At 53.5% G+C, this 22,905-nt stretch overlaps 1 protein-coding gene across 1 annotated transcript in view; it reads left to right on the forward strand.

The window, feature by feature from the left end:
• The window catches only part of FA2H (fatty acid 2-hydroxylase), a gene marked incomplete at its 3' end in the record, with an annotated part of 53,249 nt that overhangs the window by 23,176 nt on the left and 7,168 nt on the right, over positions 1 to 22,905 (forward strand). Inside the window, exons 2-4 of the mRNA XM_079723496.1 lie at positions 7,409 to 7,501; positions 18,568 to 18,710; positions 19,316 to 19,422. Coding sequence (XP_079579622.1) covers positions 7,409 to 7,501; positions 18,568 to 18,710; positions 19,316 to 19,422 — 343 coding nt within the window. The remainder of the gene's footprint in view (positions 1 to 7,408; positions 7,502 to 18,567; positions 18,711 to 19,315; positions 19,423 to 22,905) is intronic.

Below are 22,905 nucleotides of genomic sequence, written 5' to 3' on the forward strand. Positions count from 1 at the left end.
ACTGCTGTCTCTAGCAAAAGGGCTCCTCATGTTTTTGCTTGTCTTTTGTTTCTTGGTGCCTCGTGGTTTAAGAAAAAGGAGAGTGAGCATCTTTCCTCATAGAAGTAAAGAATATTCCTATGTATTTAGCCAAAAAAAAAAAAAAAAAAAAAGTTCGCGGAGACTTCCCTGGTGGCGCAGTGGTTAAGAATCCACCTGCCAATGCAGGGGACATGGGTTCAATCCTTGGTCCGGGAAGATCCCACATGCCGCAGAGCAACTAAGCCCGTGAGCCACAACTACTGAGCCTGTGAGCCACAACTCCTGAAGCCTGTGCACCTAGAGCCTGTGCTCCACAACAAGAGAAGCCACTGCAATGAGAAGCCCGCGCACCACAACAAAGAGTAGCCCCCTCTCGCCACAACTAGAGAAAGGCCATGCGCAGCAACGAAGACCCAACACAGCCAAAAATAAATAAATTAAAATTAAAATTAAACAAATTCTCATCACAAGAAAAAAAAAAAGAATATTCCTACGTGTTTAGTCTGCAAACAAAATGAGTCTGTACTATGAACCACACTCTGCCTGCTTCATTCATTGAAGACACCTGCCCACCTTCTGAGCACAGAGCAAGAACTCAGGGTGCCTTTGCCGGAGAGAAGCACTTCTTGGTCCAAGAGGAAGATCCTCAGGTCACAAAGCAAGCTGATGAGGGAGGCTGGTCTAGAACTTTGTCTCTTCATTAAAGCTGAATCTGCAGGGTCTGGAATAGATGGTCGGACCCAGATTCTTCCCCCGAGGGCTGCCTCCCTGAGAGGCATGTTGGGGGAACTGGCTGGAACCTCAGCAAGCTGGCAGGGGACAACTCCTGGGTCCTCTGTGAGTTCGGGTCCGAGGGCATTGAACTCAGTGTGAGAGAGGAGGTGGCTGCCGAGGGAGCCCAGGAGAGCGGGCGGTGGTGTCAGCAGGACCATCTCCATGAGACAAGAGCAGTGGCTTGGGCTGACCTGAGAGGACATCACGATTCATTAGCAGCCGGGAACTGGCACTGTACTGGGAGAAAATAGGGCTGGTGCTGCTGTTTCATTGGCTTCTTTCCCTGCAGCCTTGGACTGTGGCTGGGAGGATCTAAGGAGATCAAAATGCCCTCCACACCTCCTCCCCCATATTGCCCAGCATGTCCAGTGGTTCCCAGCTCAGGGTGGGCAGTGCCTGCCTACCTAGTCTCCTTAGCAGGGCACATTGACCTTCTCCCCTCAAGTAGGCATCCTGCCTGCCTGGGCCCCCAGACCCTAAACAGGCCACCATCTACTCAAATATACCATTCAGCACGTATTCAGGTGCTGACCCCGTGCCAGCTGCCAGGAACAGAGCAGTGAGCAAGTCAGCAGGGTCTCTACCCTCATGGAGCTTGCATTCTGGCCTGGGAGGCAATCACAGGGAAACGCATAGGAAAGCAAGATGCTTTCAGCCCCTGAACGATCGATACCTTTGCCAGGCTCACCAGCTTCTCCCAAACAGCCTTGGGCCTGACCATAAATGTGCTTCTAGCCAGGTCTCCTGCCTGCCTTCCCAGGATGGAAAGGTCAGCGGGGCTCAAGAGAAGGGGTGGGTCTTCAGCTCCATTCTTGCTACCCTGGGACAATCTTGTGACCCTCGGGTAGACCCTCTAGGAAAGCTGTCATCTGACACAGGTGGGTTGGACGCCGCATGTCAAGCCACATCCATCAACATTTGGGCTGATTTTTCTTGTGAAAGCCATTGTGAGTCTGACTACAGAATTACTCACTTCCCTTCCCCAAAGTCTGTAGCTAATGCAATCTGAAGGCAGGACGCAGAACAATTTCCAAAACCTGGAAAAGAGTCCATGTATTCTTCACTTGCCGCTGCTTTTTGGTTTTTAAAGGTTTTTGGTTTTCAGGCTTGCTTCCAGGATCAGGAGAGTCTTTTGAATAATGCATTGTGGAAGTTTCCAAGAAACTTTTTTTAAAAAGTCTTTTAGAGTCTGAGTTGTACCCTAGTCCCTAGGAATGACCTTTACACACTTCTGATTCATAGATGGTGTTTGCCCATGGAATTCAAAGGTGAGCCCAGCTCAACCATAAAATAAACACGGGGCAGGGAAGTCTGGAAACCAAGGCTCAGATCAGTGTGTGTGGTGTGGCAGCTCCCAGCAGGACTCGGTTCCTGGAGCACCCGCCCCCTGCCCCGGTTCGGATGGGAGCAGCCCCCGAGTGCAAATGGGAGACCTTTTGAAAACTCACAACTAGACCCTAGAAAAAGAGTCAATAAAAGGTGCACTAGAGGACACTTCCTTGTACCTGAGGGCATTTCTGCTCCTGGCAGCGCCCGCATGCTGCTTGCTCTGGTTCTCCTTGAAATCTCCTCCCGTATTGGAGCTGTGTACAATCTTGTGGTTAATAAACCTGGGCTCCTGCCATGGAGGGCTGTGGTCCCCCGATGAGGCCACCCAGAAAGCACCTTGCTTCTATTGTCAGTCTGCCATCTATTGGCCAAAAGCCTATCACCCACGACATGACTGCCTGGTGGTTCCAGGACCCTCAAGTTGTGATTAGCTGGGGTGGCAGGAGGACAGGAGGAAACAGCCTTCTCCCGTCCCTTCCTCTTCTCCTTTCCCCACCCTCCATGGCAGCGCACGGCCCGTGCCAGCCTTCAGACAGGTGCTGGTGCAGGACTCAAGGGCAGCGTCTTGGGAGAGTCCCTGACTGCTCAGGGCTGGGGAAGCAAGCTGGTGAGCCCGGTGCTGGGCAGGAGCCGCTACCCTTTCTCCTGGCTCTCAGGAAAGAGGCAGAGAGCCACGGGGATCCTCCCTCCATTTCCCTCATTCCACCCGGAATATTTCCAGCTGAATGACAATAACAACAAAAAACCCTTGAAAGTTCTGTTTTCATTTTCAGCCAACATCTCTCTGTGAAACTGGATTTTTAGTAATTTGTTAAGAAAACCTTGGAACTGGAACAAAGAGAGCATTTGACCTACTTCCTGTTACACAGAGACTAGAGACCCACACCGACCACCATGAGCCAAGGAAACAATGACGTACAATTAATGCTCACAAAACAAAATTTTAGGTTGTAATTTCTTCTGCATTAATAAATATTTTTAAATGGAACCTTTTTTTTTTTAATCCCCCTGTAAATTTGCCAAATGCCCTTCCTTGGGAAGAACTGCCTTTTATTCTGCAAGCATGTGTTTCCTACCTATTTCTTTCATTTATGAAATGCTGCTGCTAAGTTTTAAAATATTTTTTAATATATGTTTTTTCATGTATTTATTTTATTTACTCTTCTTTTTTGGCTGCGTTGGGTCTGTCTTTGTTGCTGCGCACGGGCTTTCTCTAGTTGAGGTGAGCAGGGGCTACCTTTCCTCGTGGTGCGTGGGCTTCTCATTGCGGTGGCTTCTCTTATTGCAGTTGCAGAGCACGGGCCACAGGCACGCGGGCTTCAGTAGTTGTGGCGCGTGGGCTCAGTAGTTGTGGCTCACGGGCTCTAGAGCATAGGCTCGGTAGTTATGGCGCACGGGTTTAGTTGCTCCGCGGCATGTGGGATCTCCCCAGACCAGGGCTCAAACCTGTGTCCACTGCATTGGCGGGCAGATTCCCAACCACTGCGCCACCAAGGAAGCCCCTTTTTTAATATTTTTATTTGGCAAAATAAGATGCTGGTAATTTCATGTCAGACTAATGTACTTTCAGTTCTGCTCATGCCTATCCTGTGGACTATCCTTAGCCAAAGGGCACTGAGAATATATGGCCCAGATTATTGGACTTTGACCCTTGTGTCTGGGCACCACCCCACCCAGCCCGGATGGCATTCTAAGATGGTGTGTTCAGTGTCCTGGGCGATCTCTCTCTTCCAAGCAAATGTGCTCACCCCCCATTCTTTATATATTTCCAAGGAGCATGAGCCTGGCAGAGTTTCAGGGCTCCACCCCGAGCAACACAGCCAGGATCCCCTGAGGTTCCTGCCACATCTCAGGGGTCTGGAGTGTCAGGGGATCGTGGCTGTGTGGCAAAGAGCAAACACTGAAACATGATCCACTCAAGAAGTGTGAGTGGAGATGTAATATTTTCAAGAGCCCACCCTAGGTAACTTGAAGAGAAGAAACAGTAATTTCCTGGCCTGTTAGAATCTATTGTTTGTCCACCATGGGACAAACAAGATCATGGCCCAAACATGCAAACACAATAAGAGGAAGGAAATTGTAAATACCAACTGAGGCAGTGGGACACATGGAAAGTGTGACTTTTGTAATAGTTGGAACATGAAGAGCTCATTTCTGGCTAGAATGGTTAGGGAAGAAGTACATGGTTGTCAAGAGAATATTCTGGAGCCCAACTGCGGCTCTGCCCCTCATTAGCTGTGGGGCTCCTTCATGCCTTGGCCCTCTCATCCGTCAAGTGGGAATGATAATCATGCCTGCTTCATATGGTTGTTATGAAGATGAAAGGGCTGGGCACATGGTAGGCCTTCGTGAATATTAACCGTTGTCATCATGCTAGGTAGGATGACATTTGAGAAGAAAAACGTGAGGCATGTTTAGAAAATGGCAAGTCGGGCTTCCCTGGTGGCGCAGTGGTTGAGAATCCATCTGCCGATGCAGGGGACATGGGTTCGTGCCCCGGTCCGGGCAGATCCCACATGCCTCGGAGCAGCTGGGCCCGTGAGCCATGGCCGCTGAGCCTGCGTGTCCAGAGCCTGTGCTCTGCAACGGGAGAGGCCACAGCAGTGAGAGGCCCGCGTACCGCAAAGAAAAAAAAAAAAGAAAATGGCAAGTTGTCCCTACCAGTGAGAGGGAAAAATTTAGGTTAATTCAAGGCGTGACAGGAGAAGAGCTTGGAAATACAGGGGAAAGACGTTAAATACAAGGAAGTCAAGGATAAGCCGACCTACAGAGGAAGAGAGTGTGTTCCCTCTTAGGAATGTGGTCAGAGGGTCAGCCTGTAATGTCAGCCGTTGGAAATGTACTCCCGGAGCAAGGAGCAGGACCAGTGTTAGAGAGACGTCGCAGAGTCTTCTGAGCTAATGTGTGATTGGCACGTTGCAGATGTTCAAACACGTATGTCTGTGGATGAGTGGGTGACAGCAGTGGGTGTGGATCAGATCCTTGTAGGAGGGAAGAATTAAGGGAAGAGGCAGGGGACCATAGTGATACTTCACTGAGACCCCCAGCCCCTGAAGAGGAGGCGGATATGGAACCAGGGCTTCTGTCCCTGCAAACCCCCCTCAATGATCCCATTTCTTAGGGTTTCTCTGGTTTCCACTGCCTTCTGCCCTCCTGTCCATCACTACTCCGGGCACCCCAGTCTTCATCACAGTGGGTCTGCAGGTCTAGCTCGCCTCCTGGGCCACACAAGCTCTCCACACCACGCCAGCAGCAGCAGTCCATGAAAAAAGCTTCAGGTGGCTATAAGCTAAGTGAATGAGCCGCATAAGATGGAGGTCAAAGTGCCAATGGGAGCTCAGTTCCCGTGGCCTGAAATAGGATGTTCCATGTGGGGGAGGCATGAGCCCTGCTGGGTTCTGGCCTGGTCCCATCACACCCACCTTGGAAGAGGAGCAGGAACCAATCATTATGCTTAGAGACCCTGTTATGTCCTAAGGGGGTCTTGTGGAAAAGCAGATGGCAGTGGTCCTCATGTATGTATAAGCTGCCAGGCGAAAAAGAGCCTGTACAAGACCTAGAGGGGAAGAGCCAGGAGTGGTCCCTGGAAACTGAGGCAGCCAGCTGAGCAGAAGGGAGACTTTCCTAAGGACTCGAGCTCTTAGAAAACAGCCCAGCCTTACGTGACCAGAAGCACAGGCTGGATAGATGTGTGCTCTGTGCCCAGTGCTGAAAAGTGATGACCATTTCTTCTGCTTCCAGTGGTTGTTTAGATGCATGTGCCCCAAACAGATCTGTGTCTGCCACTCAGGGATGTCTAGCGCAGTGTGTAGCGCAGACAAAACATCAAATGCTAATTCGAGTGATAACCCCTTCCCTGCTTGGGATGGGTGGACCCCAAGACAAGCCTTTTGTGGAGAGAGCTGGATGGAGTTGTAGTGAATGAGAGGGGTTGGAGGTGCAGAGAAGAATTAGATCACCCTACTTAAGAAAGGACTTGGGGTGACCAGGAGAAAAGAACTATCCAGGAGGGAGGGAGAACCAATAGGTCCATGATTGGAGGCGCTCGGAGGTATATTAAGGGTAGAACAGAATTAGAAGGGACAAGATTCTTATATGACATTTGTATTTGATACTTAGGGAGTTTCCTTGTATGAAATACTATAAAATCCACTCCATCCTCAAGAGATCATCAGAGATGCTTTTTAGAAGAATTCAGGTATTAGCATGGTGACAAAGACTAAAAATACTGAGATACCCAGACCAAGACAGGACCATGAAAGCCCGCTTTTACTTGGGTTACATATGGGTTTTCCCAGAAAATGACAGCGTCACTGTCACCATCACGTTCTCTTCATTCATTTGGAAGCAAAAAATGTAAGAATCATAACAACAGAAACCCCAGCTGGCTGCTCAAACACTCTTGGGTTCTTGCCAATATCCAGGTTCCAAGGGCCCCTTCTCCATGGCCACCACAGCTTCCTTTAGTCACAGGGACTCAGAGGACGCTCCCCCCCACCCATCGCTAAGTGCTCTCCCCACCCTTCCTGGAGGGAAGCCTGCATTTTACCTACGTGTCGGCCTGCCCTCTCCTCTCCGGCCTCACCCCACATGACGTCAGGGCCAGCTGGAGCCATGTGATTTTCCCAGTACATTCCATTTCCTTCTGCCTTTGCCTCTTTGCTCCTTCCATTTGACCTTGAGCCCATCTGGGTTCTCCTCTGCCAGTCCCGCCCCACGTGTGGCCGCTGACTCGCACCTGGGAGTTCCTGGGGGGACGGCTTCCTCACGCTCTGCTGCCTTTCTTTCTTGTGGGCACGTGGACCTAGCTGCCCAGCCTGTGGCCCACGAGCTCTGTAGAATTACCAGGGAGAGAGGCAGGTGATGTAGTCATTGGGCGTGACCCAGTGAGCCTGCCAGGTCCCCTGGGTGCCACCCTGTGACTCTTTACCTGACACCTGTCAGGGGCCTGGGGAAAGGCTGGCAGGGATCTCCTGGGCCAGGGCATTCCCACTCACTGCTCTCATTTCCCTCCAGTCTCTCTGCCAGCTTCTATCCTCCCCCAGATCTTTTGCCTCTTGTGTTTATGGGTATTATTTTCTTTTTCAGGGAGAAGAAAAGTGCAGAGAATAAGACCACCCACATCAGTGTCTACCCTTTTTCAAGTGCACTTGGTGCCCTTGATTTCTGCCCACCCTGTCCTGCCATGGTGCTGCCACCACTCCTGACTGCCTCATCGTGTGGCAGTTGGGGGTTCTCTTCCCTCACCCACTGTGGGTAATCCCCTTGTGTCTTCTCTCCCCAGGGTTCCATGGAGAATGGGGCTGTGACCTCTGCAAGCACCCAGAAGACAGACCCTGCGATGGAGCCGAAGCTCAAAGAAGTGGACTGGGACAAGGTAGTGGGCACAAGACAGGGTGGGGTGATGGTCGGGGCTCCCAGGGCCAAGGGGAGGGTGCGTGGAGCCACAGGCTATGGTTATTCATGATGTTTGCCCAGGGAAGATGAGGACCGAGGAGCAGGTGCCCACAGCTCACAAGCACGACCTGGGGCAGCAAACCTGGGCCGAGGTTATGGTGGGTCTGGGGAAACGACACACGAGATCTGTGCAGAGCCAGGCTCCAAAGACCCCAGAGGGTGGTCTCCCACAGGGACCCCTGAAGCTGAGAAGGGCACGATGACAGGGTCAGGAGGCCCAGACATGCCCAGCTTGGCCAGTGCACAAGACAGAGCTGCCCCAGGTGCCGGCCACCACTCTCAGGAGTGCCCGGCATGGGAGCCTGCTGAGGCCGGCAGGGAAAGTGCTGGAGCCTTCTGTAGCATGTGGCTGCGGAGCCTGATGACAAACCTCTCTTGGCGCTTGGAGACCAGCATCTTGCTGTGATTAGGCACACCCATTTGCTGGTTAGGGAAGTCCTAGAGGAGCTGGGTAGTCACAGGTGGCAGTGGAGCCATGAGGAGGGAGGGGTAGCATTGTCTGGGGGCTCTGGAGAAAACCAGACCTGGGTGTCATTTCCCTCCAACCTGGGTCATAGGACTTTCTCAATGTCATGTCGCCATTTCCTCCTGTAATAGACATAAGTGTGTATGTCTATAAATGTCCCCAACCTGTGCTGGACACTGGGAACAAGAGACCAACAGGACAGGCCATTGCTTTCAGGGAGCTCACAATATGGTACAGAGGGCAGATCTCCCCCCAGACATGTTATTACAACATGGGGAGATGCAAGAAGCACACCCAAGGGACACAGGTGACCAGAGGAGGCCCCCACTGATTGTTTGCTGGGCCCCTTTTGCCAGGACTCCTGAGGCCCTGGCCCCAGGAACTCAGAGATGGCATCTGTCACGTGGGAATCGCCTCTGCCTCTGGGGAAGCCCATCAGCCCAGGGCAAAGATGCCTTTGGGTGCTTCACTAAAGAGGCCAGGACAAGTTGTCCTGTGCCCCATCCCCTTCAAGCAGGCCTGTGACCGAAAGGGAAATTGAAGGCCATCAAGGGGAAAGGCTTGCATAGGCCATGCAGTATGTCCCCAGAGGGCTCACTGGACCTGGTCTCCTGACCTTGACGCCGGACTCAGCCACGATTGCTCATTGCCCAGGCCAGGGGCACAAGTTGAGGGTCTCAGTACAAACAGCTGACTTCTCTGGAAACTTTGGGGACCTGGGCTTGTTCTTCACGAGGGCAGGATGGAGGGGGAGACGGCCAGCTTGAATGGGACAAGGATCTTGGAAGCTGGTGGAGTCAGGACCTCGACTTGAAAAAGGAGCTGTGGTGGAAGACGAGGAAGGTGTGGGGATGAGGGTAGGACCAGAGAGTGAGCTGCAGCCTGTCGAGCTCTGGGCTCAGCGGCCAGTGGACGGTGCTGAAAGGACCACGTGAAGAGGGGTCCTTGGGGCCAGCATCTGTGGGCTTGGTTTAGGGGTTGAAGGTTGGAAAGAAAATACTCTACAGAGAGCTGAGCAGGCCTGGGGTGGGGAGGCAAGAAAGAATCATCCTAGAAGGGAGGGGACTGTCACACCAGCCTGGCTGGGGACTGGCAGATCACCAGCCCTGCTCAGGGGAGGGGTCCTCCCAGTTTCCCTGGGCTGCCCTCGGCACAAGGCAGAGGGATCAAATCCCCCAGGCCTGTTCTGCCACCCACCCCGCCCCCACCCAAGGGGAAGAGAGGCCTCCTCTCCCCCTGGTCCCCAGGCCCTGCCCAGGCTCCTCTCCAGCACAGCCAGGTCATACCTGACTCACCTTCCCCGCCCCTGTCACTCTCTCTCACACACACACTCTCTCTCTTCCTCCTCTCCCTCCTCCTTTGTCCCTGGGCTGAGAGAGAGGGGCAAGGGCTGGCCCAGGAGACGGTGTGGAGACCCACTGGGAGCAATGGGGGGTCAGCTTCGTGCCTCCCCCAGGCCCTGAGAAGACCCAGCACGAGGAACTCACTTCCCAGGGAGAGCGGACAGTGCTTTCCTTGCTTTTTTTCCTTTTTTATTCATCTACCACGTGGTCAGTCCCAGCCCCTTTGTGGGGAGATGAGAGGCTGGGAGACCCCCCCATCTGTTTCTGACCCAGGCCAGGGTCTGGACCCTGAGGAGCTCTAGAGAAAGGCCAAGAGGTCAGCAGCTTTGTCTCAGCCGGGGGTCCCGGGCCTGGGGTGGACTCGCCAAGGTTAACCCTTCATGTTTTGCATTCATGGGAAGCCCCTCTAGGTGCTGCTAAGGAAGAGAGTCTTGGTTACCATGGCCCAGCCTCCCTGGTCCTAGAAGCTGGGGGACAGAGTCAGCCATGCTGGAAAGCGTGAGGGGAAACTGGGATGGGGGTGCTGGGGCAGAGAGTGGAGGGTGGAGAGTTCTGAAAAGACAGGAGAAAAGGCCAGGAGGCGAGCCCGGGGGGCGCTGCCCTGCTTAGAGGTGCAGTATCGTTTGACTTTCAAGCTCTGCATGGGATTGTATTGGAACAATTTCTGAATCATACCTTGCATCACCTCTTGGGCAGGACCCAGGTTTCCTTGTGGGACAAGAAACCAGGTTGTAGCTCCTTACCCCACGCTGCGCCTTACCTGTCTCTCCCTGTTTCCTGGAACCCAGCCAGCTCGGAACCTACCCCAGTAGAGGTAGACGGAGCGCCCACTGCTCCTGGCTTCTGGGCACACCTGTTCCATTTGTCCCATGACCTCTTTTGCTCCTTCACTGTGTCCTTGGCAGGGCTTCCCATTAGGGGGCCAGGGTCCTGGGAACCAGATTGAACTAGTGTGATTTGAGGGGTTTGCAGAGCCCCCTGCCCAGATCCCCTGGGACAGCGGAGTTCACACTGAATTAACTCTTCTTTCATTGAGCTCTTACAGCTGTAGGCTAAGCACTTTAATGATATTATCTTTTATCAACAACACAAGGTGATAATGATCCTGATTCAACTAATGAGGAAGAGCTTCAGCCCAAGGTCAAAGTCGCTCTGCGGGTTAGCGTAGGGGATCACAGCTGAGCCTCCTGCCCGGCCCCCTGCATGTGTCCTGGAGCCCTTCCACCCTGGTGGCTGGCCAAGAATAAGACCCTGAGGCCTGTGACTGGGGGGTGGGGTGGCAGAAGGCATGGAGGAGGCCAAGCAGGTACTCAGGGAGGTGTCTTCAAAGCTTGGCACCTCCACTCTGCATCCTGCTTCCCTCAGGCTCCTGGAGGCCGCCAGCAGGTGTCACAGGGCAAACTGCAGCTCCCCAACCTCCCTGCCCCCCCCCACACACATCAGGGGCTGCCTGGCAAAGATGTTGATTTTGCCCAGTGAGTTTTACCCTTTCACGACCCTCACATAAGTCACTGAGAACTTGGGCAAGTAGCACCTGGATCTGAACCAGCGCCCCTCGGGCAGCCGCCCCTGGGACAGGGCCGACCTCGACACCATGGGTGCTGGCTTCCTTCCCAGGACTCTGCCCCCCCGTCACCTGGGGCCCCCTTGAGCCTCCCTTCTCCCTTTGGCCCTCCCCAGAGTAGGGGTGTGGAGGGTCTGGCTGCAGAGGGATCCACAGGGGGTCCCCAGGATTGTCCTCCTGGACCAGAGCCTCTCAAGTTTCCTCCCTGCTCGTCCCCTTGCCCGGAGGTCTGGGCCCCTCTTCTGAAGAGCTCAGCTATGCTCAAAAAATACCCCCCGGGGAGACACCAGGCAGGCAGGCTGGGCACTGCCCTCTTTGTCCCTGCAGGGGCAGTGGACAAGGCAGGCTGGGGGGCAGGAGGTGCCACTGGATGACCACAGGCAATTGCGGCCTGTTTCTCCAACAAGAAGAAGGAGGAGGGCTTCCCTGGTGGCGCAGTGGTTGAGAGTCCGCCTGCCGATGCAGGGGACACGAGTTCGTGCCCCAGTCCGGGAAGATCCCACATGCCGCGGAGCGGCTGGGCCTGTGAGCCATGGCCGCTGACCCTGTGCGTCCAGAGCCTGTGCTCCGCAACGGGAGAGGCCACAACAGTGAGAGGCCCGCGTACCGCAAAAAGAAAAAAAGAAGGAGGAGGAAATTATTCCTGCCCTGTATTGTGTGTGGTATCGAAAAGTGAGTTGCCAGTGAAAGACCACCCCGCCTGGCCTTGGGCTGGGCAGCCGGGGCAGGACTGCAGTGGTACTGGCTTTCTGCACAGCATGCCATCCTTCCGCTCTCCATGGGCCTCGGCCTATTCGCCCCCCGCTCCCTGTCACTCTCATCCCCTGGACCTTCGCAGCGGGGAGCATGAGGCCACCTCCTCTGGGTACGGGAAGGTTATAGGGCACGGGCAGGGGAGGCAGAATCCACCCCTGTGGACTTGAGCTTGTCCAGCTGGGAGCCCCCAGTTAGACCTCAGGGGACAGGCCTGCACTCACCCCTGCAAGGCCACCAAGAGCCGCTGCACTAGACACCCCTGCTGGATCCCTCACAGACTCTGTGCCAGAGAACCCACTGCCGTGGGGGTCCTGAGCCAGCTGAGAGCGGGCCTCCTGGCCCTGGGGTTAGGACCTCGGGCGGCTGAGGTGCAGCATACGTAGCTGAGCATCTGGCCTAAGTCTCCTCATCTGTCAAATGAGCTCATCAGGGGCCCCATCTCTCAAAATTCTCGCTTCCAAGAATATTGGACCTGAAGTCTGAGCCCAGGGGCCTGTTACAAGGATGCAGAAAGAGTGGCTGGAATTCTCGTCCTTCACGGGCCCCGCCCCCGCCCCGCCCCGCCCCCCGCCCCAGCTCCGCCCCCCGCCCCGCCCCCGCTCCTGCTGGTTGGAAGCCCCTCCCCCACCTCCCTGGCCCAGGAAGCTGCCCTAGAGCTGTGAGCTCTGGGGTTTGGGTACACATTTCTTTCAGCAGTCGCCTCGGCTCACAGCTGCGGTGGTGGGAGGAGCTGCTGACAGAGAGCAGCTGCCCCTCTCCCCACATTTGCCCCTCGCCCTGTCTGGGGATGAGCAGCTTCCCACTCCTGAGCTGGGGCTGCCCCTGGAAAGAGTTATGGGCCACCTGGCCCCTGTGCTGCCCAGGAGGAGGGGCCTCTGGAGAATGGGTGGGGCGAGAAAAGAGGCCCCTGCCCCACCCTGGCAGCGCCCTTCCACCCACCCTCTGGGCAGCAGGCTGCCCTTTTCCCCCGCTGGCCCTGCTGCAGCTGCATTCCTGGCATAGCCTGGGGAGACTCCCTCCCCCTCCCTCCCGTTAGGGCAGGGATAGAGCTGCCTGGGGGAGGGGAATGGGACACCAGGTGTTTGGGCCAAACTCACCCCGACTTAGACGACTTACACGTGTGCTCCCTGGGACTTGGCCTGTGGCTCTGGGTCTTTGAGTTCACTCAAGCCCGCCCCCCCGCCACCACCCTCAACAAGTGCACTCAAGAGCAGTTTCTGGACGTATCCTCACCCTCATCCATGCGGTCTGGCTTTAGCTGGGTGACCCTGAGTGAATCACTTGCCCTCTCTGAGCATCAGGTTCCACAGCTGTAAAAGGAGGATTTGCTATCGTGAGGGTAGCAACGGAAACCCCCAGATGCCTGGGAACTGGAGGCGTGATCAGTGGCCTGTTCCCCCCTCCTTACCCCACCCAGCCTCCTTCCGAGTCCCGCAGACCTTTGCTGACGCCTTCCCTGTCTTCCCTGAGCCTTAGGAAGTAGGGTGGGAGAAGGCCAGGAGCAGGCCCCAGCTCTGGAGGAAGAGAGCCATTTATGTGGGAGGGTTAAGGGGCCCAGGGGTCCCGGCCAGGTAGAGTAGGAAGTGAAATTTATCCTGAGTCCCTTCCCACCTCATTGGATCCGAGCCATCATCTCTTGCCATCCTCCCTTCTCAGCCAGTTGCCATGTTGGAAGTGACCAGCAAGCGAGAAGTGTTGAATTAGCACCCACCTGAGACTTTCTCATCAGTGAGCAGGACTGGAAGAGAATTGAGAAGAGACACCCTGTGTGTGCATGTACTGTCTAAACCAGGGTGGAGCCCATGGTGAATGTCCCAGCTCCTGGGAGATTGTGTGGAGGATGTTACGAGCTTGGGGGAGGCGGGAAGGGAGGCTCCTACTACAGAACCAACCAACCCTATCTGCAGAGTCACCTAACCCCTCTGGGCCTCAGTGTCCTCCTTCTCAAAGTGGGGAGGAAGTCAGCCAAGCTGGATTTCTACACTTAATGTGGAAGGGTAGCTTTACTGCCCCTAGAATAGCAGGACTGCCAGCGGGGTGAGTGCAGGTGTCAGCCTTTGAGGACTGAGGGGGATTTTGCAGACAGGAAAGTGAGCCTTCTTGGGATTCCTCCGCCGTGGTCCTTCATCCCCCAGGGTGAAGTGGCCCTTCCTGGGCACCAATGAGGGCTACCTTGCAGAAATGCACGGGGGGCTAGACACAGAGCCCAGGTTCCAGGCCCTCCAAGGCCAGACAGCAGGTCAGAGGACCCTTGGGACCAACTCAAGACAGCAAGTCCGCCCTTTGTACAGTGGCCAGTGCCCACTGGTCTAGCCAGGGAGGAACCCAAGTCACGTCCAAAGATCCAGTGGGCAACAGGCCATCAAATGAGAGACGCTTGTGTCTGGGGGGAGAGGCTGGCTCTGTTTCCATCATGCCTGTAAACAAGCAGCTCTCCGGCCATCTGACTCCAGCTTCTCCATACATTCTCTGTCCGTCTGTTCTGTTCCCTTCGCAACAGCGTGTTAGATTCAGTCTGGAGTCCCTGCTTGGTGCTAGACCTAGACGTTTCCTCCTGGGTCTCAACTGAATCAAGCTTATGAATCCCATGCTGTTTTCTGTTCACTTTACAAAATAAGGGCAAAACGGATCAACAGAAAAAAATTTCCCAAACCACTGCTTGGCTGACAGAGAGGCCTGCCTGTTCACATACCTGTGCCACAGCTGGAAACGTTCCTTGTCTAAGGTAGCTGAGTCTGAATTAAGTGTCGTGTGTAACATGCAAAAGTGGAACACGTAAAAACCAGGGCTTTCACTTGAGATAGATGGTGATAAGCTATGGATGCATATTATCATCCTTTGAACAGCAAATAAGAAATATACAAAAAGGCATAGCTAAAATGCCAACAGAGCAGATAATATAGAATATTTTAAATTCTTGATCAACACAAACAAGTCAAGAAGGGAAGAACAGAGAAAGCAAAGAGCAAGACAACATTAAATGTAAATGGACTGAATACTCCAATTAAAAGCCAGAGAGTGTCTGACTAGATAGAAAAGCAAGACCCAACTATACACTGTCTGCAAGAGATGCACTTTAAATTTAAAGGCATGGGCTTCCCTGGTGGCGCAGTGGTTGAGAGTCCACCTGCCGATGCAGGGGACGCGGGTTTGTGCCCCGGCCCATGAGCTATGGCCGCTGAGCCTGCACGTCCGGAGCCTGTGCTCCGCAACGGGAGAGGCCACAACAGAGAGAGGCCCACGTACCGTAAATAAATAAATAAATAAATAAATAAATAAATAAATAAATAAATAAATTTATTTAAAGGCATGTGCAAGGTGAAAGTAAAAGGGTGGGGAAAGAAAGACCATGCAAACACCAAGTATAAGGAAGCCTTGCTAAAATCAGACAAAGTGGACTTCAGGACAAGGAGTGTTACCAGGGACTATCCCAATAATGAAGGGGCCAATTCATCAAAAATGTCTTAACTGGGCAGCCTTGGACAAGTTACTCACCTTCAGTTTCCTCATCTGCAAACGACAACAGTAAAAGTATCCACCTAGTTATGGGTACAGTGAGGATCACAGGATTTAACTCACGTCAGGTGTTTAGAAACATGCTTAGCACATAACCAGTGCTCTGTGACTCTTAGCCCTCAGTGTTGTTGCATCTGGGACAAAGCCTCAGGCTCTCACCGTGATCCTGGCTGAGCTTCTTCTGAGGTGAGGCTCTGCAGGCTGTTTCAAGATAAGATGTGAATACAGGCCACTACCTGGTTCCTCCAGTTTGTGTGTGTGTGTGTGTGCGCGTGCGTGTGTGTGTGTGTGTGTGTGTGTGTGTGTGTGTGTGTGTGTGTAGAGACCTGAGGCAGAGGAATGGGATGAATGACTCAGCCTGCATCCAGTAATCCGTTTGCTGCTAGACCCAAAGGATGAAGTCAAGGAGAGACTGGGATGGGGCCAGGAGGAGCGCAACGACCAGGTGGGGTTTGTATGATTACCTGGTTTAATTGGTGCTGGATGGGATGGCTCCAGGCTGACCTGGGTCATCTTCCAGCCTGAGAGGCATGAAGGCAGTCAGCACCTGGGACCTGCCAAGTTCACATGGCAGGAACCACAATTATCTTTGGGCCTTTCCCTTTGGTCGCCGGCACAGAGAGAGTGCTCGGTGACCTTCCCCACTTGCCCCGAGACCTCCAGCCCACTGCTCCAAGGCTGTGATGGCAGGGCTAGCTTCACCTCTGGTAGGGCTGGGAGCCCTGCTGGGGCTGAGCCAGCTTTGGCATGGAGGCCAGTGCAAGGATGAGGTTCCAGCTGGGGCTGCAGGCAGGTGGGTTTCTGAATCACGATTGATTTTTTCTCCCAGGCTTCAGTGCTCTTCCTCCATATCCATCCCTTGCTCTTCTCCATTCCTTTCCTGACACCACGCCCCTGGCACCTGCAGTGGCCGCCGAATGCCCTGCATTGGACGTTCATTGACACCCACTGAGCACCAAACACTGGGCACATGGTGCCCTCTCTCCTATTGTGGGTGGTGGGTCCAGGCACACCCGGCTTTACAGACGAGAGAGCCGAGAGGCTCTGACAGGTAAAGGCACTTGCCCAGGATCCCACAGCTGATAAAAGGCAGAGTCAGGCTTTGAAGGTGGTCACCTGACTCCAAGGTTATTTTTCTTTACTGATTTTGGTCTAGATTAATCTTCAATACACCGACTCATCAGAAATCTTCAAGGACTTCCCATTGTCTTCAAGGGCTTCTGCAGCCTCCAAACTTTTTTGACCTTGCATCCCTATTAAAAACATTTTGAGCACATTCTCCATTATATGTCCATTTAAATTATCTACAAATTATTTGTGTGAGCTAATGTACTCTTGTATTATGTACATTAGAAAACATTCAATATGGTTTATATATGAAAGAAATATATCAAAAAGAGTCTCTAATATTTTCTCCTCACCTCTGGGGATCAGCCTGTGAGTATCCCTGGGGTACACATACATCCCTACCTTGGAGACAGCCAGCCTGGAAGATGAAGTGACAACTCCTGGGCCTGATACTGGGTGTTCTGTCATCTAAAGCCCTCAGCAGATCTCTTTCTACTGCCCCACAGACCAATGTCAAGGAATCAAATGGGCCACAGTCATTCTCAACTCCACATCTATGCCCATACTCCCTCCCCACCTCCTTTCCCTTCTCCCCCTTCCCAAGTATTCCATATTGTATGAACTTATCCCAAACCCTAGGTTCTGTGCAAAGCCCTCCTCTCCTACCCTAGACCCGGGCATTTGTACCAATCATTCTGCCTCCCAACCTCAGCCTGCCTGCATCACCATTAAATTATCTTGCCTGGCATGTCTCACCTTGCTGAGTACTTTATGTGGGCACCATTATTATTACTTTCATTTCATAGCTAGGTAAACTGGGGCTCAGAGAGGTCAAGTAATTTCCCCAAGGTCACACAGTAAGTGATAGAGCCTGTCTCTAGAGTCTGAACTGTGCTTCAGCACTAAGCTATGTGAAGCAAAGATGGTCTCTTACATTGTTGTTTATTCTTCCCAGCAACTAACATAGAAATATAGATATATCTCAAGCAAAGTGCTGAACGAATGATTGTTTGAATGGGTGAATGAATGAATTACACAGGCCACCACTAAGAAGAAAGCCCTTGGACTTCCCTGGTGGGGCAATGGTTAAGAATCCACCTGCCAGTGCAGGAGAAACAGGTTCGAGCCCTGGCCCAGGAAGATCCCACATGCCGCAGAGCAACTGAGCCTGTGCACCACAACTACTGAGCCTGCGCTCTAGAGCCTGCATGCCACAACTGCTGAGCCCGTGTGCTACAACTACTGAAGCCCACGTGCCTAGAGGCCATGCTCTGCAACAAGAGAAGCCACCGCAATGAGAAGCCCATGCACCACAACGAAGAGTAGCCCCTCCTCGCAGCAACTAGAGAAAGCCCACGCACAGCAACAAAGACCCAACGCAGCCAAAAATAAATAAATAAAAATACATAAATAAATTAAAGAAAAAAAAAAGAATCTGCTAATGCAGGGAACATGGGTTCGATCCCTGGTCTGAGAAGATCCCACATGCCTCGAGGCAACTAAGCCCATGCGCCACCAACTAGTGAGTGCGTACTCTAGAGCCTGTGAGTTGCAACCACTGAGCCCGCACACCACAACTACTGAAGCCCTCGTGCTCTGGGGCCTGCGTGCTGCAACTACTGAAGCCCGCACCCCTAGAGCCTGTGCTCCACAACAAGAGAAGCCACCGCAATGAGAAGCCCACGCACTGCAATGAAGAATAGCCCCCACTCGCCGCAACTAGAGAAAAGCCTGTGCACAGCAACGAAGACCCAGTGCAGCCACAGAAAAAAAGAAGAAAGCCCTTGTTGGAGGAGAAAGGGCCTACTTGATTCCTAGTACAGAATGTATTGGTTCCTATACCTAAAGAATCCTGGTTAAGACTTCAAGCTTCATGCATGGCTGAATCTGGGCACTCAGATGTCATCACCAGGATTCAGTATCTCCAGCTCCTGGCTTGGCCATCCTCTGTGTTGACTTCATCCTCAGGCAGCCTTCACTGGCAACTCCAGGGTCATGCCCTGCCAACCTAGCAATCCCAGCAAGAGGAGAGGGTTGTCCGATGGCTCATTGAACCAGCTTAGGCCATGGGCCTATCCTGGATCCCATTTCTGTGGCCCTCGGGTTGGGATGAACTGTTAGTCCCCAAGCACTGAAGCAGGAGGGTTGGTAGCTCCATACAGACCACATAAGCTGAGGTGGGGCTGGGGAGTAGGATGCTGTAACCAGGAGGTGGGAGAACGAATGTGCACAGGTGTGAACTTCAAGTGTCCACTTGACTTTATCTCTTGCAGGACCTGGTAGACTGGCGGAAGCCCCTCCTGTGGCAGGTAGGCCACTTGGGAGAGAAGTACGATGAGTGGGTCCACCAGCCGGTGTCCAGGCCCATCCGCCTCTTCCACTCAGATCTCGTCGAGGCCCTCAGCAAGACTGTCTGGTGAGCCCTGCTCTCAGACCATGGTGGGCTATCCCTCTCTCCTGATGGTGCCAGTCAGATGCAAAGGGGAAGGGGCAAATGGATCCCTCCCTGGAGCCCAGAACTGTACCGTAAGCTCTTGGCGATAGTGGAACATGCCATAGGCATAATCCATTCATAGGCATGATTTTGTCCACTGAGTGACAATCCAACATGTAGCCAGAAACCACTTTGAATGTCACTCCTGTTCTACTCCAGACTCCTGTGAGGGGTTTCTAGCCTTCCCTGCCCATGGTGGACTATTTTGCCTGCAATTAGCCCCTCTGCCACAAGAGGTCAGCACCTATCTAGCTGCACTGCTAGCCAGAGGGGCTCTTTTTTTTTTTTTCCTGCCAGTACTTCATCTCAGAGACTGAGACAGACTCACAGCTTCTCTCTTCTTTTCTCCTCCTCCCCTCCCCACCCCCCAACATCAGTGTCCCCTGGACCGCAGGTCTCCATATGCTTTGTGCACATGCTTTGGTATCATCTCATCCCCCTCTAGTTGAGAGGTGTGTCTCTAGGGAAGTTGGACCCTGGCGAGCTTCTGTGCATGTATATCTCTCACCCTGACGACCTTCCTGCAGGTACAGCGTCCCCATCATCTGGGTTCCCCTGATGCTGTATCTCAGTTGGTCCTACTACCGAACCCTCGCCCAGGGCAACGTCCGACTCTTCACGTCCTTCACCACAGGTAATGTCGGGTCCTTCCTCAATTGCTCCCGTGGCTCCTGAAGGCCAGAGACCTTGGTGCTCTCCCTGGTCCTGAGTTTCTGAGAACGTAGAACCGTAAGCCATATCACAAAGGTTTTAAAATGAGGTCTATCTGTAGAAATATTCTTCCAAAAGAAATGTCAGACCTCCCCACCCTCCACAAAGTGAGTTTTAAAAAACAACCAGCCACACATTAGCAGACACTACATGAAATCATTTCATCAAGTGGTGTAACAATAAAGACGGGGGTTTCTCACTGAGTCTAAGAATAGAAAAAGTGTGACCTGGGATTGTTTGTCAGGAAACTAAATGAAGTCATTTCACCAGGTGGCACAGCAGAGAGCTGAACTTGGAATGGTTTTCGAACAGAACACAGATTAGAGCCTGGGAGAGAAGGATCCCAGAGTGTCCTAGAATGTCCCCCAGGGCAAAGGCCTGGCGGCAGAAGCCCTGACGCAGAGTAGCAACCCACTAACCTCTACTGAGCACTTATCACATGCCTGGTGCTTTCCAGGGACCATCTCATTTAACCCTCCCAACAGCCCCACAAGAAAGGTACACCCCTTTAGAGATAAGGAAATGGAACCTCAGGAAGTCAAGCGAGCAATTCAGGGTCACGTGGCTAGGATGTAGATGCTAGGTGCCACCCAGGCGGGCAGGGGACAGAGAGAAGGGCTGACATGGGGTGACTTCCAAAGAGCCTGTGAGGCTGAGTCTCTCAGGGCAGCCACAGGTTTGGGCCTCTTCTGCCAGCCCGCTTCCCAAGTTCATCACCTACCTTTGGTCTCCAGGTGCGTGCCACCTGCCCAGGTAATCTGTCCGTCCTGGCAGAACCTGCCTTGGGGAAGTGCTTGCCCATGGCAAATGGCTCAGACAGAGGCCGGGTAGGGGGACAGGTGGGAGAGGGGTGCTGGGAATAGCTCAGGTGGGCTTTCCTCTCCTGATCAGGTCATGTTCTGAACTGTGAGCCTCTGAACCCCTGTCTCTGCCAGACACAGGCTCCTTCTCTCCACACTCCGAGGCTCTCTCCTGCCCGCCTCCCCCAGGAGGAGAAGTTGAGGGCTGAATGGTTTAGATGAGAGGGGCCACAGCCACAGTGCTGGGAGCCCCAGTTTTCCCACCTGGTCCAGGATGGGGAAGGGCTGAGCCAGCTGCAGGAAGTCCCCCAGAGCCCAGGCTGCTCCCGGTCCCCAAGGGTTAATGTGTGTACCCCTCGAGCCAAGGTTACCCTTTTCTGCCCACGCTGAATAGCTTAGGCACAGCACAGGGCTTGTTGCTGAGACGGCCTGCTCACTGAATCACCCACTGTCTGCCGGGCGCTCCCCTAACAATCACCAACAGTGGCAGGGCCGCCAGGGCTGGGGCCGGAGGGGGAACGGGATGCCAGAGCTTTGGCCCAGGTCCCTTTGCAGGATTCCTCCAGAGATGCCACTCGGTACCAGCTCCGGCCTGATGGGCCGACGGGGGTGATGCTGGGGTGAGGAGGCGGGCGGAGACTTGACCTATAGGAAGGGACTCTTCTGCGAGGCAGGGAGGGTGATTTGACCGCTTCATCAGAACCACAGGCCTCTGCAGAGAGCTGAAACGTGCTGTCTAATAAAGGTCTAGGGTAGGGGGTTAGTGGGGCTGTGACCGTGATGCCCGCGATGGTGGCATGAGAGCCGCACACGCCTCCCTCACCTGCAGCTCATCAGGCAAGGCACAGGCCACAGGCAGAAAAAAATAGAGCCACAAAGCAAGGCGAGTGGAAACTCAGCAGGGTCCCAGCACAGCTGCTGGACCAAGGGCGCACTGAAGGAAATGCAGGAGACTCAGGGTGCCAGGGAACAGTGGAAGCTTCACGGAGACACCAGTGCAAGGCTGAAATTCCTAGGTGCATGTGTGAAAATGCTTTGGAAAGCAGAGGGCTTCTGCACATCCAGGCTGGCCCCCAGCACAGTTCCTGGAGGCGCATTAGAGTGAGTGCAGAGCAGCGTCCTAGGCAAGGATTCAGGCCTCCATGCGATTGTGGTGGGAGCCCCAGCAAAGGTCAAGACCAAAGTCTGTGGCCAGGGAATGCTTCTGTATGTCCAGTCCTTTCCCTGCTGACAAGACAGCTACACAGCGAGGAAGGGCTCCTGCACTCTGGGGCAGGGGGGCGGGGGAGCTGGGAAACTCCTTCTCCCCCAACCAGGGACCCTCCAGAGCCCTGCCCTGCAAGGAGAACTGAGAAAACACAGCGCGAGGAGGACTGTGTGGAACTTAGATATACTTTGACTCATTATATTTAAAAATTGTTGTTGCTGCTTGTTATATATGAGGCATATTATATTATTATGATAAGTATTAATATACAATATATATATTATATATATATAAGATATATATAAGATCTTATATATAAGATATATATTTATCACATAATCAGGTGTTATATTCCCTCTGTCTTAGCCACAGCCCTTCACAAGTGGTAGGATATTTTACTGTTGAGAAAACACGTAGATGGTACAGAGCTGGGATCTGAACCCAGGTCTGCAAATCCAAAGCCCAGGCTCCCTGCACTTCACTAGGGTGTCCTGAAAGACCCCAGAGGCGTCCAGCCTTCCCTCAAAGTGGGACCTGGCCAACCAGAGCAGCCCAGCCAGGGCTGGATGGCCACTGACAGGCAATGCTGTCAGGCAAGTGTCTCATGCCAGATGTGGACACAGCAGGCCCCACTGATGAGAAATGTCAGACCAGCTCAACACCTGATTTGAGAAAGATTGGCTGGGTCCTTTGGGGATTGCACCTTAGCTGCATTGTGTGTTACTTTCCAGGCAAGGTGTGAAAAATCCTTCCTTAGCTTAGAGACTCATTTGGAACCGTCTATCAGAATGGCCCTGGGCCTGGAATCTGGTCCAAAGAGTAGGAAAGCCACCTCTCCTCCTCACCTTCCTGGGCTCTCTCCTTACTCACTAGTTTCCTGCGGTCATTCACACTGGGCACAGTCCTTCAGAAGTGCTTTCTTAAACACAACCAGAGGCTGCCACTGTTCTGCTCTTAGAACAGTACGGGTCCAATCTCATCTTTGTCCAGCCCTCCAGAGAGACTTGGGCTGGCCCCTGAATCTCCCACGAGTGTCTGAGCACCTGCTGTGCTAAGCACAGGAGATACAGAACGAAATACCCACTCTGCCCGTAAAATGCTCACAGCCTGGTGGGGACAAATGAGTACAACAGCAGCCATAGCTCAACATGATAAAGGATGATGTGGCAGGCCTCGAACCCGGCCCAGGTCGGGGCAAAGGGCGTCTGCGGAGGCTTCTCACAGGAGGAGACACGTGGGGTAAGGAAGAGAGAGGGAATTCCAGCGAAGGAAAAGATATGTGTGGGTGGGGAACGTGGGCATCTCAGGAGCCACAAGTGGTTCGGTTTGGCCCCCATACAGGGGCAATGAGGCAGGGATGTGGCTGGCAGGGCTGGGTCTCAAGGGAGCTCGAGTGCCA

This window comes from Hyperoodon ampullatus (assembly GCF_949752795.1).
Source record: "Hyperoodon ampullatus genome assembly, chromosome: 18".
Taxonomy (NCBI): domain Eukaryota; kingdom Metazoa; phylum Chordata; class Mammalia; order Artiodactyla; family Ziphiidae; genus Hyperoodon; species Hyperoodon ampullatus.